The following is a 14814-nucleotide window of genomic DNA, read 5'->3' on the forward strand; positions in this document are numbered from 1 at the left end:
CTTCAGATCTGTTAATATCTTTGATTATATTACAGTCTATGCTATCTACCTGAAAGCTATTAAGCTTTTTAAGATATATTTGCTCAACTCTAATCTCATCCATTAGGTATTGACTTAAGAGTTTCTCAGGGGCAATCTTATTTTCAAGTTTTCGAGGGAGAACCTCAGGAACCCTGATTCACAGACTATAATTTGCTGATAAGTCTTTATGTAACAACATGGAGATTTATGACTATTAACTAGAAGATCTGTTCATTGTATTTCAGAAGGCATGTTTCTTAGCAAGACATAAGAAAAAAATTGCTTGGCATTCTATTACCTCTGCACAACCAACTCAATCTCCAAGAATGAGAACATATTTGACTTTTACTATTAGTTGCTGGTTTTAAAGGACTTTTATGATCATATCCTTCATTCTATGAATGCCAATACCATGAGCAAAAGAAGTTATAAGTCTCAGAAACAACAGAGTTCTAACAAATATAGGTCACAATCCAAGTTAACAGGTCATATCACAACATGAGGAAAAGGCTATAAGTGAATAATTACTATAGGACAAAAGTTTGTGGTAGGGTATGATATGAGAAAGAAAAACATGATTAAGTTTTGTAGGTATAGGCTGTTCAGGCATGGGCCAGTGTTTAGCATAGACACAAGTACTAATCTAAGCTTTTAAAATTAATTTAAATAAAAAAGAATTATTCCTATGTTCTCCTAGAATGTGATCTTCTTTGTGTTATTTAATATATATGTACCTATTTGAATAATGGAGAACAAGTGTTAGTATATCCAGGGTGGTGAGAAATGAAGAGGAGGTGTAAAAGATATCCTATGCATAATACTGTGTTTGATATAGTACCATAATTTGCAGTTTCTCTGGAGAAGGTTCAACCAATGTGACTATGCAAGAGACAGGACAAAATACACAATTGCTGACCTCTAGGAACTTGCCTTTTTCCCTGTATTCTAAAAGAATATGCATTAAATATATCTAGTTCTTTTTGTGCCTTACAGAGGCATAGTGGAATGTGCGTAAAAATGGAACCATTGTTTCAGTATCATATTTGTCAATATAGTTTGCAGTCTAAAAGCCCATACTATATCAGTGTAAAAGATAATCAGTATGAAGGTTTTCCTCCTCACTATTTTGTGTAAAGACAGTAATTATTTTTCTTTTAAAACCCCAAATCCAGAGAAATACTAAAGTCTATAATAAGAAGCAAACAAACTGATTTATTATGTATGGGTAGTGTTATGTGTGGGTGTGTGATGGGAATTCTGCAGTCTTAAAAGGAAATTAAATCCAAAGTGTTTTTGAGAAATTGATTTCTTGTTGTGAGGAGAAATGCTTATCAATACTCACCTGCCACCATCCATCCTCATATCCAGGGGCCCATCTTTCCGAAGGGAAAAACCTCTTTCAGGAGTATCAAGTTGCATGGAGGAACACCCAAGATCCAAAAGAACTCCATCAAAAGTCCCTGGCTGAACTCCAGCTTCCATTAATAAGGATTCTGCCTGGCTGAACTGTCCCAGCATAGCTCGGATCTGTTTACTGTGAATAAATCAGGAAATAGAGAAAACATTTTCTCCTATTAAAGTCTTTCTTAAAGTCTATGATCAATGGCAGGGAGCATATTCTATTATTAGATGATTTAACCAATATATATTTACTGAGTGCCAACCACATGTTTAGCACTATATAAAGACACATGGATATGGAAACTATATATCTTTGGTTTCAAACACCAGGGCTGTCTTAATGTAATTTTATTATTGCCAAAGACAGATTATATAGCTTTGTGAAGTGATATAATACATTAAAATAAATTAGAAAAATTTCTTTGTCAGACCAAGTCTTCCATTTTTTCATTAAAGAAATTCTTAAATTGATGGGTAGGGGAAAGCACATGCTATTCTATCAAAAGAATAACTTTTAAGGAGTAAGTCAATTAAAATAAATCATAGAAAAAAGATATGTCAAATATGTTCAAGCCATCCATGTTAACCTCTATATTTTCATAATTTAGGATAGGGGTGCTATGCAGCTACATACGTGAGGAATGAAACAATGACCAAAACAAATGCCACTTGCAGAAGCAACATTTTAGCTTTCAGCAGGGATTTTGCAGTGAATGAAGCACTCAGAATCAACAGACAGGCAAGGAGTTGGGATCACCTTGTAGCTATTTTAACTGTCCTATCTACACAAGGTGAGATGCTGCCTTTGGTGTTCTTCGGAAGTCCAAGGGCAACTGGCATATATTTTGGAAGGGGAACGAGAAGACAAAAATTGGGCAGCATTCTCAAGACCTCATTCTTTCTGTCTAAGGGTGGGTGGGGTGAGTTGGGATTTTATCAGTGTTAGGGAATTTACTTACTTATATGTTACACTGTTTAAGGCTAACTTGACAGCTCACTGGTTATTTTTTTCATTTCAAAGTATTATGAGGATACAAATATTTCTGGTTACATGGACAGCTTATAATGCTTAAGTCATAGTTATATGTGTGTCCATTACCCAAATACTGTTCACTGTATCCGTTAGGTAGGTTTCTGCCCATCTCCTCATTCCCCCTGGTTGATTTCGATTGAGTTTTACTTCCCTCTATGCTCATGGGTTAGTTCCAATTAAATAGTGAGTACCTGTAGTGTTTGTTTTTCCATTTTTTAGATATTTTACTTAGGATAATGGTCTCCAGTTCCATCCAAATTGTTGCAAAAGACATTAAATCATTCTTTCTTAACAGCTGAGTAGTATTCCATAGTATACATATACCACATTTTGTTAATCTACTCATGAATTGATGGGCATTTGGGTTGATTCCACATCTTTGCAATTGTGAATTATGCTGCAATAAACATTTGAGTGCAGTTGTCTCTTTGATAAAATGACTTATTTTCCTTTGAGTAATATCCAGTGGTGGGATTGCTGGATCAAATGGGAGGTTGACTTTTAGTTCTTTGAGGAATCTCCATACTATTTTCCATAGAGGTTGTACTAATTTGAAGTACCACCAATAGTGTATAAGCATTCCTTTCCCTCTGCATCCACACCAGCATCTATTGTTTTTAGACTTTTTAATAACAGCCATTCTAACTGGGGTAAGGTGATATCTCATTGTGGTTTTGATTTGCATTTCCCTGATGATTAGAGATGTGGAACACTTTTTCATTTGTTTACTGGCCATTTGTCTATCTTCTATTCGTGTCTATTGCCCACTTTTTGAGGGGGGGGGGTTGTTTGATTTTTTTCTGGCTGATTTGCTTGAGTTCTTTGTAGATTCTGGTTATTAGTCCTTTATCTGAGGTATAGCTTGTGAATATTTTCTCCCATACTGTAGATTGTCTATCTACTCTGTTATTTCCTTAGCTGTGCAGACATTTTTAAATCAAGTCCCATTTATTTATTTTTGTTGTTGCTGTGATTGCCATTGGGGTCTTCTTCATAAAACTCTGCCAATATCTAGAAGAGTTTCCAACATTTTCTAATTATGGTTTCATACCTTACACTTAAGTCTTTATTCATCTTGAATTAATTTTTGTAACTGGTGATATGGATCATGTTTCATTCTTCTGCATATATACAATTTTCCCAGTACCATTTATTGAATGGTGATTCTTTCCCCCAGTGTATATCGTTGTTTGCTTTGTCAAAAATCATTTGGCTGTATGTGGATGGTTTTATACCTGGGTTTTCTGTTCTGTTCCATTGCTCTATGGCACTATTTTTTTTGCCAACATCATGCTGTTTGGGTTAGCCTTGTAGTAGAGTTTGAATCTGGTAATGTGATGCCTCCCAATTTGTTCCTTTTGCTTAAGACTGCTTTGGCTATTAGGGCTCTTTTATGGATCCACACAAAGTGTAAAATTATTTTTTCTAGATCTGTGAATATGACATTGGTATTTTGATGGAGATTTCATTGTCAATCAGTTTGGAGTGTATGGACATTTTAACAATGTTGATTCTACTGATCCATGAACACGATATGAGTTTCCACTTATTTGTATCATCTGCAATTTCCTTCCTCAGTGTTTTGTAGTCCTCTTTGTAGAGATCATTTACCTCCTTGGTTAAGTATATTCCTAGGTATTTTATCAACTTTGTAGCAATTGTGAATGATACTGAGTGTTTGACTTGACTCTCAGTTTGACTGTTATTGGTGTATAAGAATGCTATTGATTTGTATACATTGATTTTGTAACCTGAGACTTTGTTGAATTTCTTTATCAAGTCTAGGAGTTTCCTGGTGGAATCTTTGGGGTTTTCTAGATATAAGATCATATTGTCTACAAAAAGTGATAGTTTGATCTCCTCTTTCCCAGTTTGGAAACCCTTAATTGCTTGACTGCTCTGGCTAGGACTTGCAGCACTATCTTGAATAGAAGTGGTGACAGTGGGCATCCTTTTCTTGTCCCTGTTCTTAGTAGGAATGTGTTCAACTTTATCCCATTCAGTATGATGCTGGCTGTGGGTTTGTCCCATATGGTTTTCATAATTTTGAGATATAGTCCATCTATGCCTAGTTTGTTGAGGGATTTTATCACGAAAGAGTATAGAATTTTATTGAATGCTTTTTTTGCATCTATTGAAATAATCATATGGTCTTTGTTTTTGCTTCTGTTTATGTGTTAAATCACATTTATTGATTTACATATGATGAACCATCCTTACATCCCTGGGGTGAAGGCCACTTGGTCATGTTGGATTATTTTTTTGATGTACAGCTGAATTTGGTTTACTAGTATTTTATTGAGGATTTTTGCACCTATATTCATAAGGGATATTAGTCTGTTGTTTTCTTTTTCTTTTTGTGTTCTTTCCTGGCTTTGGTACCAAGGTAATACTGGCTTTGTAGAATCTCTCCTTCTCAGTGTTATGGAATAATTTCTGCAGAATGGGTACCAATTCTTCTTTGTAGCTCTTGTAAAATTCAGCTGTGAATGCATCTGGTCCAGGGCTTTGTTTTTTTGTTGGAAGATTTGTTTTATTGTTGCTTTAATCACATTGCTCATTATTGGTCTGTTCAGGAATTCTATTTCTTCCTGAGTGAGTCTTGGGAGGTTGTGTGTTTCCAGACATTCGTCCATTTCCTATGCATTTTTGCATTTATGTGCATACAGATTTTCATAATACTCACAGATGATATTTTGTATTTCTGTGGTATCAGTTATAATATCTTCATTTCTAATTAAACTTATTTGAGTCCTTTCTCTTCTATTCCTGGTTAATCTAGCAAGAGGTTTATCAATTTTGTTTATCTTTTCAAAGAACCAACTTTTTGTTTCATTGATCTTCTGTATAATTTTCTTGTTTTCAATTTCACTGGGTTTTTTTAATCGAATTCCAAAAAAGAAAGTAATTTTCAGATTCACTCAACAAATATTTATTGAATATCTGCTATGTATTGCACCAAGCATTACGCAATTCAGAAGGTATACAAAGATTAGAAATCATGGCTTTTTGTGCTTTAAACTGACAAAGATATATAAATAGTTTACAATACTATCTGATAAATGCTAATAATAGAGATGAACACATTGTCCTGTTATTATTTAGAAAATAAGAATGCTAATACTGGCACTAGAAACACAGAAATAACAGTATCTTGGTATTGAAAGGCAACTCGTAAGTCATTTATTACAATAACTACACTGGTATTTAAGCCTTTCTCCATCTCCATCACAGCTGGGTGTAGGGGACAGGGGGAGAGTCATTGTTTTAATTACTTACTATTCACCCCATCAGTTGGGAAGAGATTCCCATTCCATGGTTATGAAGATGGTCAAACATAGGACACTCAACATTGGACAGATAAGACAAAAGTTTATTAATCACATATATTCCCCTCACAGCCCAGTGGAAGAAGATACCACATGCTACAGAGGGCCACAATGTGGCTGCACTCAGAGACAGAATAAACAACCAGGGGCTGTAGAAAGGTTTTGTAATATTAGGAGGGTGGAGTGCCCCTTAGTTCCCAGGAAAGATGTGATTGGCTTGTCTGGATAATTCTTGGGCTGGCAGGGAATTGAATTTCCTAATCAAGTATAAGCAGAAATTGCCCTGATCCCTTCGATAAAGAGGTTGCTTGCCTACGGAACATTAACTGCAAGAACATAGTGAAAGGGGAAACTTATAGTTAGGCCATTTGAGAAAAAATTAATTAATTTATATATGTTAAAAGTATATTTAATATATATGTATATATAAGATATATATATATTTCATATAAATGTATATATACATATCTATCTCCTGCTGCTTCTGTTTTTCTGTAGAATCCTACTGGATTTCTTATTTCAACTACTAGTCAATGTTAATATAAGAGTAAAATATTCTCAAAACAGTATACCTAGCAAAAAAATAAAATAAAAAAATAAAAATAAGAGTAAAATAAAAGTATGCTTCTTGTTCACTGAATTCCACTTGAGCAAAATGCTGTTTTCCCCAAATGTCAAGGAATACATAACATTAGGCCTTAATTTGAGGTTTTAATACAACAGTCATCTAGGTCATGTTTGAACATTCTCAGTAATAAGAACTCACTACTATTTCTATAACATTTGTTCCACTATTACTCCATATAAAACAAGTTGAAAGCCTATTCCCCAGGGCAGCCTTTCGCACATCTACTGTTAGCTACTATAAGGGATATTTTTTGGCTCTCTCTTAGCTTGCAATCTCTCTGTTCCAACAGGACCTCAAAATTTTAGCCACATATTTTGGGTAACACTGATCATATTCATGATGGTTTACCTGACAACTTGGCTAGGCTATGGTGCCCACTTATTTAATCAAACACTAATTTAGGTGTTGCTATGAAGGTATTTTGTAGATGTGGTTAATACCTACAATCAGTTGACTTTAAGTAAAGGCTATTACCTTCAAGAAAGGCCTTACAGCAAAAACTGAAGTTTCCCAGAGAAAGAAGAAATTCTGCCTCAAGAGCGCACATTAGCTTCTACCAGAGTGTCCAGACTGCTGTCCTGTCCTACAAATTTCACACATGAGCAGATTCCTTGAAATAAATGTCTTTACATACTCCAAATATATATACACATATCATATATATTATATATATAATCATATATATAAAACATATCATATATATGTATATGTATATATCTAACTCCCATTGGTTCTATTTCTCTGGAGAATCCTGACATATTTTTAAAGCAAACTTCACAGGTCATTGATTATTTTATTAAATTCCATTGGAGAAAATGATTTTCATCTGAAAATCAGAACAATGAGCTGTGAAGCTCAAGAAGTGACAGATTTTTTATTAGCTAAGCTACTCCGCATATATCCTTCCCATGGTTACTATACCTTGTTCAATGAGTAGTAGTAGCATGTGTCACAACTCTGTCCATGAGATATAAAATATTCCTAGGGATTTGGGGAATGAAGATTTCTCTTTCTTCCATTGAACTACTGAGGGAAGAAAGTTGTTCTAACTTCACTTGATATGAAAGAAACACCATATAACCCTGATTATTGCTGGCAGGCCAGAAGGATATTTTGTTTCAAAAGAGGGAGAGAGTGTCAGCCAGTTTTGGCCAATACTATAGAAAGCAAAGTAGACAGAAAGATCAACTAGGCCACTGAATTGAGCCTCACTAAAACACAACCTGCCTCAGAACTTTTTTGTCATATGCGCCCATAAATTATCTTTGTTATTAAAAACAGTTTGAGTTGGTTTTTCTTTTACTTGCAACTGAATACATCTTAACTACTATATCATATTCCTCAAGCATTCTTTTCTCTAACTCATACATGTCTTGTTTCTTCAGCCATTCTCCATATAAAAAAATCTTTCACTATGCTGACTGTTCTTTTATGAATGTGTTCTAGTTTGCCTATGTCCCTAGATCTGAATTCCATAATGATCGGCACAGAATAAAGTAAATTCTTGCTTCCCTTGTTCTAGCTGTATATTAATAAAGCTCAAGATCAAAACAGTTTTAGAATATATTTCACACTGTTCACTTAAACTGCCTAAATCCCTTTAGTCTTTTTCATATACACTGTTGCTAAGTCTGTTTCCTCCACACTGTACTTGGCCAGTTTTGCTAATTTTTTCAATCTAAGTATAATTTCTACCTTACATGTTTTCTACAGCCCTTTTAGGATTCAGGAATTATCTTTAACTACAGAGATCTTTTTTATACTGCAACAAAAGCCTGTAACAAATCACTACTGTCCAGTTTTAATTCCTTAGACATTACAGCTATTACCTTGCTTGCAGCTGATATACTTGTAAAATAAACATAAGATCTGATAGAGGATGTTTGCATTCTTGGGTGTCCTCAAGCTTAACTGTTTAATACACACAGTATTCATATGGTTTCATGACTCACCATGAATAAAATAACAAAAATGTAATTTTTGTGGTACAGAACTCAGTGTAATGATGTACAGGTATGAAAAGATCATATGAAAAAAAGTAATTATGATGCAATACCACAAAATAAATCATGTATTTAAGGTAGAGTTTTCTGATACTCCATCAGTTATGTGTTTCTAGAATTGGATTGTTCTCACAGTAAAGGAAACACCCACAAAGATTGTGTGGACCAATCTGTTGAAAACGCAGCTCCAACTTCAGACCCTGGGGCATTATCTCATATATGCAATTATGTTAATGCTAATTCTCCTGGATAGGTAGATTCCATGCCCACTTTTCCTTGCTTTCTTGCCCATTTTTCTCCTTCCCTCTCCTCCCTCCTTCTATTTCTCTCTTCTTTTTATTCTTGGCTTTCCTCCCTTCCTTTTCTTTCAAATTTTAACTTTCAATATTTTTGCATATGTATTTTACAGATGTTATAAAACAAGTAACACAAAAATATGAGTTAGCCAGGGATCATGATGGTCACAAAAATAGATAAGTGATAACTACAAATGTACTACCATTTGTTCAAATCACTGTTATCATCATCATCTATCATTACTCTATGCTCTATAGGATGTAAGTAGAATGTTGCTTGTGACTCAGAGTACATACTAAATGATAATGCAACCCCACGCCAATAAAAGTCAAGGGCTTAACAGTGGAATGCAAACAACATCTCTGTTGTGGGCAGCCATTTTTGAGGTTCTCTAACTGTAATAGCTATTGTTAATCCTGACACCGTCAAGTCATCTGCACTTGGAGTATAAATTGAGTCTATTATACTATAAAGGACTAAGGTGCTCTAGTATATATCTGAGGCTAGCACTGTAAGAGTAGCCACTACTCACTGTATATTTGATTTAGGATTGAACATGGAACTTCATCATTCTTCTAAATGCATATAGTCTAATAATAAGGGTTAAGAATAAATTACCCACTAGGCGTGGTAGCTCACACCTATAATCCTAATACTTTGGTAGGCTGAGGTGGGAGGATCGTTTTGAAACCCATAGTTGGAGACCAGCCCAGGCAACATAGTGAGAGTACCACGTACCTACAAAAAATAGAAAAAAAAATCTATCGGGCATGGTGGTGCATGCTGGTAGTTCCAGCTACTTGGGAGGCTGGGGCAGGAAGACTGCTTGAGCCCAGGAGTTTGAGGTTGCAATGAACTATGACGATGCCACTCTAGCCCAGGCAACAGAGCAAGACCCTATCTGGAAAGAAAAACAAAGAATAAATTACCCCACAAATTACAAAAGTGAATCCAACCCACAAAGTTGAGCATCTTGTAGTTAATGAGTAGTTACCCATCTTGGCTTTAGAAATCTAAAACTCCGTGGTTTATAAGGTGCTCGATATAAAGGGGTATTAAATACTTTTTGCTACCCAGGAATAATTAATTTTCTTTTGGGGATAGAAGACTTATTTGTTCAGACTCAGGAAAAAAAACTGGGCTGGTGGATAAAGAAATTTAAAAATATAAAGTCTAAACATAAATTTTCAGGAAAACTCTTAAATTTGGACACAAACTTTCTGAGACAGCAATGGAAGGGAAACATCGCTATTATATTTATCTTGCTGGATAAATCACTATTACATTTATCACTCTTCCACCCTAACCAACAATGTTAGATAAATGCATTAAGTGATTATATACCCTTTAATATCAAGTATAGTAGTGATTATAACCATAATACGCAAACAAAATGTGGAATCCAGACACACACAAATGAAAAAAATGGCCCATGAAAATGATCAATATTGATGGTCTTGATTCTCTCCGAATCATTCAATTTTTGCTTTGTAACCAGCTACCCTAAATTTAGCAGCTTAAAGCAACAATTATTTATCAGCTAATGATTCTATCGGTCAGCAATCTGAGTTGTGATCGCCTGGGTGATAATCCTTTGATAGTGGGTTGATTGAGGCTTAGGTGGTTCCATATGGCCTCACTTACAGTATGTTAAGAAGTTGGTTAGGGTAAAAATGGTGACTGGGCCCTATGTCTCCAGCATTTAGCTGGGTAGGCCAGTTTTCTTTATAGAGGGGTCTAGTTTCAAAAGTAGCAAGGTAGGACAGCCTCAATGCACAAGCACTTTCCAAGTTTCTGATTACGGTTCATTTTCTAATATCCTATTAGCCAAAGCAAGTTGAATAGCTCTGTCCATATCCAAGAGTTGTAGAAACAGACTTCAATGCTTGATGAGAAGAGCAGTAAGGACATAGGCAAGGAATATATACAGAAAAGAGAGGAATTCTACGGGTATATTTGCAAATAATATATCATCCTATTTTTGCATTTAGGAGTTAATTTGTAATTAGGAAAGACAAAAGAAATTTTTTTGATTACAGGGTAGTTTCCACTGAAAGGCATCATAGGAAACATGCAGTGGTAGTTGGTGACTGATACTAGAATTCTTAAGTAGATTAAAGGGCTAGGCTCTAGTCCCAAAAATATAAATCTGGGCAGAGACCAGAGAGGACTCTATAGCATAGGGGTCTGGCAAGGGCTAATACACGATAATCTGGGAGTGGGCAGTATGTTAACAGAAAGGGTTCTGTAAGAAGGCAAAGTGTAGGGACCAAGTCATGTTAGCATTAAGTAAGTGTGGCAGCAAATAGGATTCTAACTATTGGCCAGACCTTCCCTAAAATGAATAAAGCAACTAGTTGTGAAGAAATTGAAGTTTGAGGAATTAAGGCAGGAATATAGGAAGAGATTCAGCTTTAAAAGAATAAATTAGAGATGTAATGTATTAGAATTGTCCAGTCACTAAAATTGACATCAAGTCAGGAGTAGCAGCAAAGGCAACTCGAAGCTTAAGTCACCTAAGCTACAGATTAAGTCACCTTTCAATTCATTGTTAAGAACCCTGTGGTAAAATATGAAGACATGTTGAACTAGCAGATGGGAGGTGCAGGGAGCTCTCATCATGTGGACCAAAAGGAAAAGCAGTGCAATGCAGAGTGGAAGAGAACTAACATTTCTAAGGAAGCTGCCAGAAACAGTACCTAGGTGCTCAATGAAGTTTGTTTCATTGAACTTAAAGTGAATTGAATCCGGGGTTCACTCTATCATAAACTTTAGTTATCCATTTTCTGTGTGCATTTGAGGACACACTTAGGTGATAACATTCCATAAAAGGACAAGAAGAGTAAAATTGAAATAGCTCTTTTTGGGAGAAGGTCTACTTATTGTGGATATAAGCGCTTCTCACATCAGTATCAGAATTAATCTGTGTTAATCCAAGTGTGCTACCTATCTGCCTGTCATTAAATTTTACTGGTCTGTTAGCAAAGGACAGAGGAATTGGCTGCTGTTGCCACATCAGGCTTTCTCAACAAGGGATTTAGAGAGAGCCAAAACAATAGATGAATTTATAGTTAATATTTGAACAATAATAACAGCAAACATGGAGTGCTTTCTATGTGCCAGAACCTGTACTAAGCACTGTTACTTATTAATTTACTTCAGCCTTCCGGTAACTCGATGAAGTGGGTGATATTACAGCCCACATTTGGCAGATAAGGAATGAAGTATAGACAGTGAAGTCACTTACCTAAGTCATACAGCTAGAAAGTTGTAGAATAGGAATGCAAAAGCTCAGTCTGGATCAGTTCCAAAGCCTATGTTCTTAATTACTACACTGTACTACCTCTCAAGTTTCTATTTATTTAGTATCATCTCAGATCTCCAACTCTCCACTAATATTACCTTGTCAGGGCTACAAATTCTGTCTAATTTTTTATTAAAATGATTTAATTGTTTTTGTTTGCCATATCTTCATAGCTACAGATCTACAGATTTAGCATTCAATAAATATTTGCCAAATAAGGCTTATGTGCCAGGTGCTAAACACCAAAACATAGAAATGAACAAGAGCACACACTATAGAAAGGTATATGGGACAAACATGCATAAGTCACTGAAGAGGCAGTTTATTTTTTCTTAATACAACATGGTACAGTGGAAAGGGAAAAATGCATCATAATGCTTATGTTTAAATCTTGGCTCTACTACTTATTAACCCTGTGATATTTTCCAAGTTACTTAATTTTCCTCAGGTTCAGTTTCCCTGTATATCATGTTGCTTAATTTCTTCACTTGTGAACTAGCTCAAATATGGTGGAAATACCTCAACAAGTTTTGGAATCAGACTGAACCAGACAATGATTTTTTCCATTAAGATTTAGACTTCTCATTCGTAGTATGAGAATGATAGAACAATTTCAACCTCACAAAGCTTTTGTACAGTGTATATTAATTAATTTACATAATAGCACCTACCAAAATGCCTACGCATAGGAAGCCTTTAATAAATGTTACATCTCTCTCCCTGTTCCAAGCTACTTTTCTTTCCTTAGATACAATTTTATCACTGTGCTGGTAATTGAGAGTTGGGAGCAATGGCAAAGATTTGTTCCTAGCACAGCACCTCCAGGGCATACCAATTGTGACCTTTTGACGACAAAGAATTTTTCTCCAACCTCCTGTTTGTGTCACTATTGTGCTATATTTCTCGTTCCATTTCACCAAGCTCTTTCTAGTTTGAGAACTGTTCATCTTTTGATATGTTAATGTTTACCCTGTAGAGCCCTTTGCAGACATAGCTATATCCAACATATTTTGACTATTATATTGGTAATTACTTCTAAATATTATTAAGCCATATCCTTGTCAAAGATTATTTCCATATACTTTAGAAATGGAATGAAAATATATTATTTTCTGATCTGCATAATTTGCTCAAAATTTTTGACAGTATTATCTTTACTAACCATTGTCTTTCCCTTCAGGAAATACTTTTAAAAAACTGATTTAGTGATTCACTTGAAGCTCACACATTGACTTAAGGAAATAAAGTATATTTTAGAAATTATAAAATACAATTGTACTTTTATCTCTCAGCAATCTTTTTGAAATGTCATCAGTGGAATAATCTTCTCTTGTTCTAGAATAACAACTTAGCAAGTCCCATAAACTTCCCATGCACTCACATATAATGGATAGTCTTATGGACATTGTGAGTTGCAAAGGTAGTTGGCTCAGAAGTTAGACTGTCCAGTGCTCAATTATAAAAACAACAAATGAATATTTACTGAGCATCTACTAAATGCCAGACACTTTTCTAAACACCAGAGCTTACATTCTGAAAGATAATCAAGGCTGGGCGCGGTGGCTCATGCCTGTAATCCTAGCACTCTGGGAGGCTGAGGCGGGCGGATTGCTCGAGGTCAGGAGTTTGAAACCAGCCTGAGCAAGAGAGAGACCTCGTCTCTACTATGAATAGAAAGAAATTAATTGGCCAACTAATATATATAGAGAAAATTAGCCAGGTATGGTGGCACATGCCTGTAGTCCCAGCTACTTGGGAGGCTGAGGTAGTAGGATCGCTTGAGTCCAGGAGTTTGAGGTTGCTGTGAGCTAGGCTGATGCCATGGCACTCACTCTAGCCTGGGCAACAAAGTGAGACTCTGTCTCAAAAAAAAAAAAAAAAAAAAGATAAAATCAACATATTCAGAAACTTCTATCTACAGCAGTTTAGCTTGATCAGACTCACACTTCCACCAAAAAAATACTATTAATAGAAAAGCTAGATAAGATAATTACAATTACCTGTTTCAATGAATCAGAGCACTATATATAAAAGCAGGCTAGGAATTGAGAGGAAAAAAGTGAAGTAAAAAATAGATGAGCCCAACATTGGAGCAATTCCTCCCTCATGGGCCTGTTTATTCGCAAGTGAAAGCTGAGTGCTAAGAAACTGAACAGAACTTTTGGCAGCTTCATAGGATGCAGGAGACTAATATTAGGTAATAGTGCCATAATTTAGTTAGCACCTTAAGAACTAAACATGGAATAAAACTAGTAGAAGAGTAGATCCAAAATAGATCACACCAGTACTGAAATCCAATTTCTTATGAATACAATCCTAATGCGTTAGGGTGATATGTATTAGATGAATTGACTATCAGAAGGAATATTAAATGTACCTGGAGGAAGATATCTACCAGGCCCTCAAATTAACTCCATAATTTTTCAGAAATAATGTGTGAAATCCAATAAAAAATTACCAGGGAGACACAAAGATAAGACCAAATACCAAGCTCAAGGAAGATACAACAGAAACACACAGACAGGCTACAGAATAAAGTTATCAGAATGGACTTCAAAATAACTGGTTAACATGCTCAAGAGGATAAATTAGATATTTTTATCCCAGAAATGTCTCTATAGAAAACAAGAAAATGAAAACCAGACCAAATAGAAAACAGAAAAATATAATAATTGAAATTAAGAATTCAATAGATGGGTTTAAGTGTAGCTTAGAAATATTTCAAGAAATGCTTAGGGACATGAAAGAAAGGTCAGTAAAAAATATTCAGACTGAAGAGAGAGGAAATAATTTGGAAA

General features: G+C 35.2%; 1 protein-coding gene across 4 annotated transcripts in view; it reads right to left on the reverse strand.

Annotated features, from left to right (window-relative positions):
• METTL15 (methyltransferase 15, mitochondrial 12S rRNA N4-cytidine) overlaps nucleotides 1-14814 on the reverse strand; it is a 194304-nt gene that overhangs the window by 38889 nt on the left and 140601 nt on the right. For all 4 annotated transcript variants that reach the window (XM_012747608.3, XM_012747624.3, XM_012747615.3 and 1 more), the window contains exon 5: nucleotides 1364-1555. In XM_012747608.3, the coding sequence (XP_012603062.1) occupies nucleotides 1364-1555 (192 nt within the window). The remainder of the gene's footprint in view (nucleotides 1-1363; nucleotides 1556-14814) is intronic.

Source organism: Microcebus murinus, chromosome 4, assembly GCF_040939455.1.
Source record: "Microcebus murinus isolate Inina chromosome 4, M.murinus_Inina_mat1.0, whole genome shotgun sequence".
NCBI classification, from domain to species: domain Eukaryota; kingdom Metazoa; phylum Chordata; class Mammalia; order Primates; family Cheirogaleidae; genus Microcebus; species Microcebus murinus.